This window comes from Vanacampus margaritifer, chromosome 4 (genome assembly GCF_051991255.1).
Source record: "Vanacampus margaritifer isolate UIUO_Vmar chromosome 4, RoL_Vmar_1.0, whole genome shotgun sequence".
NCBI lineage: Eukaryota > Metazoa > Chordata > Actinopteri > Syngnathiformes > Syngnathidae > Vanacampus > Vanacampus margaritifer.
In genome coordinates this window covers 3,350,774-3,355,000 of record NC_135435.1, presented here as the reverse complement: position 1 = coordinate 3,355,000, position 4,227 = coordinate 3,350,774, and the positions used below count along the sequence as shown (strand labels likewise).

At 36.6% G+C, this 4,227-nt stretch overlaps 1 protein-coding gene across 2 annotated transcripts in view; it reads left to right on the top strand.

Annotated features, from left to right (window-relative positions):
• Nucleotides 1-2,594, top strand: part of ccdc102a (coiled-coil domain containing 102A) — a 39,575-nt gene extending 36,981 nt beyond the window's left edge. For both annotated transcript variants that reach the window (XM_077564188.1, XM_077564187.1), the window contains exon 10: nt 595-2,594. In XM_077564188.1, the coding sequence (XP_077420314.1) occupies nt 595-730 (136 nt within the window). In that variant the 3' untranslated portion in view covers nt 731-2,594. The remainder of the gene's footprint in view (nt 1-594) is intronic.
• Nucleotides 2,595-4,227: the final 1,633 nt, after the last annotated feature.

Genomic DNA, 4,227 nt, shown 5'->3' with positions numbered 1-4,227 from the left:
TAATATATTGTATTTATTTAGAACAGATATAAAATGTGCGATTATTCGTGAGTTAACTATTAAAGTTATGCGATTAATTACAATAAAAAAATGTTATCGCCTGACACCCCTATAATTTAATTATTTATTACATGCTGGTATGTTTCAAGGCAAATGTGAGATGAGCTTTTGTGAATTTTGTAGGTTTGATTTATTAATTTTTTCTGCAGTGGTTTTCACTTTCGAACTTGGCTTTGTAACCTTTTCCAGACTGATCAAGTTCAAATCACATTGTTTCTGTTTTTGAATTTCTTTGGATCTTGATGTGTTTGTTTGTTTAGCTGTTGGAGACTACGTCACTTTTTCTTTCAGTGATTCCTTGATTTAAATCAGATTTTCAAAAACTGGCGAATGATTCAACAAGGTCAACTGCTTTTTTCCCTTAATAATTAAAATTGTCATTCTGAGCTTGGGTTGTCTGTGAGATTTAATGATAAAAAAAAAAAATTAAGGGAAAAAAATCGGGAATTCCTTTATGTGCATTTACTAGAAGAATGTTTTTTTCGGGCACTGTTTTATTCTCATTAAATTGCAGTGCACGTATCTTTCTTGTAGACTTCGACGGCAGCAGCTCAGTCCTGGTATGTTTGGGAAGATGCGATCAGCTCGGTTCAGCCCTGATAATGCAGATGGTCCAACCAGTGACATGGATGAGGAGGAAGAGCAACTGCAGCTGCAGATCCATGGATGACACATGTACACACATGCAGTGCCATTGCTTAAAGGAATATATATATCTAAAAATGCCAGTTATCTCAATGATATGCATATCTTTATTGAGAGTGAAAAGGAGGTCACTATTCTGGAGTGACAACAAGTATTACCACGACAGTACTTGCTCAATAGGAAGGAGTTCCAGCATCAAAGCTGTACCAACGAAACAAACGTGCGAGGCGCTCGCCGTGATGGGAGGAGGTGCTGAAAGTCCCAACAACGATACTAGCTTAGTACAATCACAGGTGCATTGGATACTGATGGTCCAGGTTTATAAAATGAATTTAGCTAAATTGATAGCAGTACAAATGCATTTAGCCACTTTTGTTTCTAGAGTGAGTCTAACTTTGTTTGTGACTTCTACCTGCTGTTACTGCTGGACTGCAAACATCACAATATTCACGGAGATCTACCACTGAAAAAGATGACAAAAGCAGTTATTTATCTATGTGAAAAGGTTCTATTAATATGAGAAGCTTACCTCATTGTTAAAATATACACAATTTCTCACACCCATATACATACTTTCACACTCACATCCACGACTATGTTAGTTAGCTAGTAAGTTAGTCTTCTCTTCACCTCTTTATTATTATTATTGTTGTTATTATTATTATTATTATTATTATTATTATTATTATCATCTTTGTACTTTTGTTACCATTTAAGCGTGGGCAGAAGTATAGTAAATTCATATGAAAGACTTTTGCACAGTACTGTATGTTGATTCATTAAAACCTTTAATTAATAAGATTATTTTTTTAATCTTGCAAATATGGTGGACACATACAGTATATATATATATATATATATATATATATATATATATATATCCCTCCACATTTCTAAAACTGAACATCTGAGGTTAATTGAATACACTACGTTCCAGCTCACCCACAACCTTGAAAATTGATATAATAATAATAATAATGTCCTTCCTGGCCAAACAAAATTGGTATTGTAATTAAAATGATCATACACAAGCTTTTTTTTGTTACGTGGCCTTGAGCAGCAAGAAGGGTCATGTTGAAACTTTTACTGCGTGTGATTTGATTTGTTACAGGTATGCAAAAACTATAGGTGAGTTGACAATGAACAGGATGGGGATACAGAAAATTGATGGTTTGAATGAACATAAGGGCAACAAGCCAATTTGTAGATAATTTTTAAACTTCCCAAAAATTACACAGATTTTCCAAAAAAGACCAGTGGAACAAAAGAGAAAGATGATCTGAATGCTCATAAACCGCGTATATTATTATTTGCTGTTGTTTCTTAGGAATGTTGCAACATTTATGTCTCCATGTCTTTGTGGGCTGTATCCAACCAGTGTAGTGCCTTTCAATATACAAAGCTTTGAAAAAGTATTCATAACGTTTTTCTCATTTGTGACCTTACAAACTTGATTGTATTTTGTTGATGTTTCATGTGTTAAACCAAATTCAAAGGGTATGAATACTTTTTCAAGGCACTGTTGTGTAAATAATTTTTGAGAACCAGGTTGTACAATCCTTCAGGGTGGAACGAATCAGGTGACGGAGTGAGGTGAGAAATCTGGTAAAGTTACGTGTAACAATGTGCTTTGTGTGAATAACTTTTTTTCTCAGATTCTAAATATTGATTATGTGGTTATGTAAGTAATAAAACACTGAATTGTCAACACCATCAAGTGTCATGACGCAGCAATGGGACCAAGGTTACTTTTAACCAATCAGGGTTATGATCTGTTTGTGTTGTTGTCAGTAGTTAGCTTTTAGTTTTATGAATGCATTTTTATCACAAGGGTTTTATATCATATCCATAAATGTCGTCAGCACCAATAAAGAAAATTACAAAAGTGAGCGTTTGTTTGCTAGCTTCTATGCCGATTGGCTGTCGCTACACGATATGGCTTTGAGTTCAAGTTTTTAAACGCAAGCGTATGGGCAAATACCGAATTTGTAGGTGCTTGGCCCCAACTCGCGTCCTGTCAAACGCATCATCCATGCTTCCCGGTACGGATTCACACCTACCCGCCTAATTGCGGTGAGAGAAACGCATGCATTCGCCCTGACCGTAGCATTAGGAGAAGGCCATGGACAATTCTGAGCTTTGTCACAACTTAGTCAATATGGCGGTGGGGAGCTCTCTGCTCACTGAAAAAAACATTGGACAGGAACAGGAAAGATTTTTAAGTAGAGGACATGCTCATATGGAGATTTATGGACTTAATAATTGGTTTCTCAGCAACAACAGTCGTACAGGCCACAGTGAAGGCTCTTGCCGGCTGTGGCCCCGCTCTTTGCCTGGCTAAAGAATGGCATTTGCCCAGTTTGCTATGTAGTGATTGTATGTTGGAGTGGTTAGTGCCTATGACTTCATGAGGGAAGGAATGATGCCGTGACCTCTTGTCTTGCCCCTGCTGTTAAGAGACAGTAAGGAGCTGCTTCTGGGCCACTTCATTCATCCAGCTTCAAATAGACATGAGTAACAAACTATCACCACAAAGAGTCGCCTTCAGTCAATTAATTATAACATTGTGGTGCCCTGAATTTGTGACTAAAATAAACAAAGTCACACTCTTTGAAAAAAATATCAAGCCACACGTTCACGGAAGCCGACTCGGTTTGCTCCAGCCTGAAAAATAAAAAAAAATTGCCTTAAATAACTAGGCAATTATAACTACACGACATGTAATTAGTTAAAACTCAACTTTATTTGTACAGAACTGCACAACAACCGTAGCTATAAGAAAGTGCTGTAGCCTGTACATGAATGATAAAATACAATAATTAATATAATAACTAGAGCTGCAAGCATCTATAAAGGGCCCTTACATTCCTAGCCATGTTAGGGTACTGGAACTTTGGGGGTCCATTGCAAACAAATGGAATACTTACAAGAGCAACAACATCAAGAACTTTTCATGAGAGGAGGAGAAGGCCAACTCGGTTTCAGAGCTCCTACGCCGTGATTGGTCAACTGCTGGTCACATAAAATATGGACGCCAGGTTGCTACCCTGCTGCTGGGATTTCGTTGTGTTTTGCAATAGGTGTTTCCACTTTCTTGTTCCAATTATGCCTTGTTACTCACAACGACCAGCCAGCGGTATTATGATGCATCGGTTCACTGGAAACCCACAGAGGAGGGAATTGTGGGAAGTGAAAGTCAAACGAGAGGACTGGAACGCAAATAACACTCATTGCTGTGCAAAGTAAAGTAAAACTAGTAAAATAACACGATTTGAAGTAGGCGGGACTGCACAATACAGCCTTTGACCTTTTGTCAAGCGTTATAATTGAAAATAAAAAATATAATTGATTTTAATTTTAAGCCTGTACAAAGTGAATGGACTTAAAATAAAATTATTATAGATTTTAACTCTTGATAAAACAGGGCCCATAATATGGAAATTAGTTATTGTGGATTTTGTGTTGTAAATACAAGCTCTAAATATTGTACATGCACAATAGAAAGTCATTGCTAAAAAATTA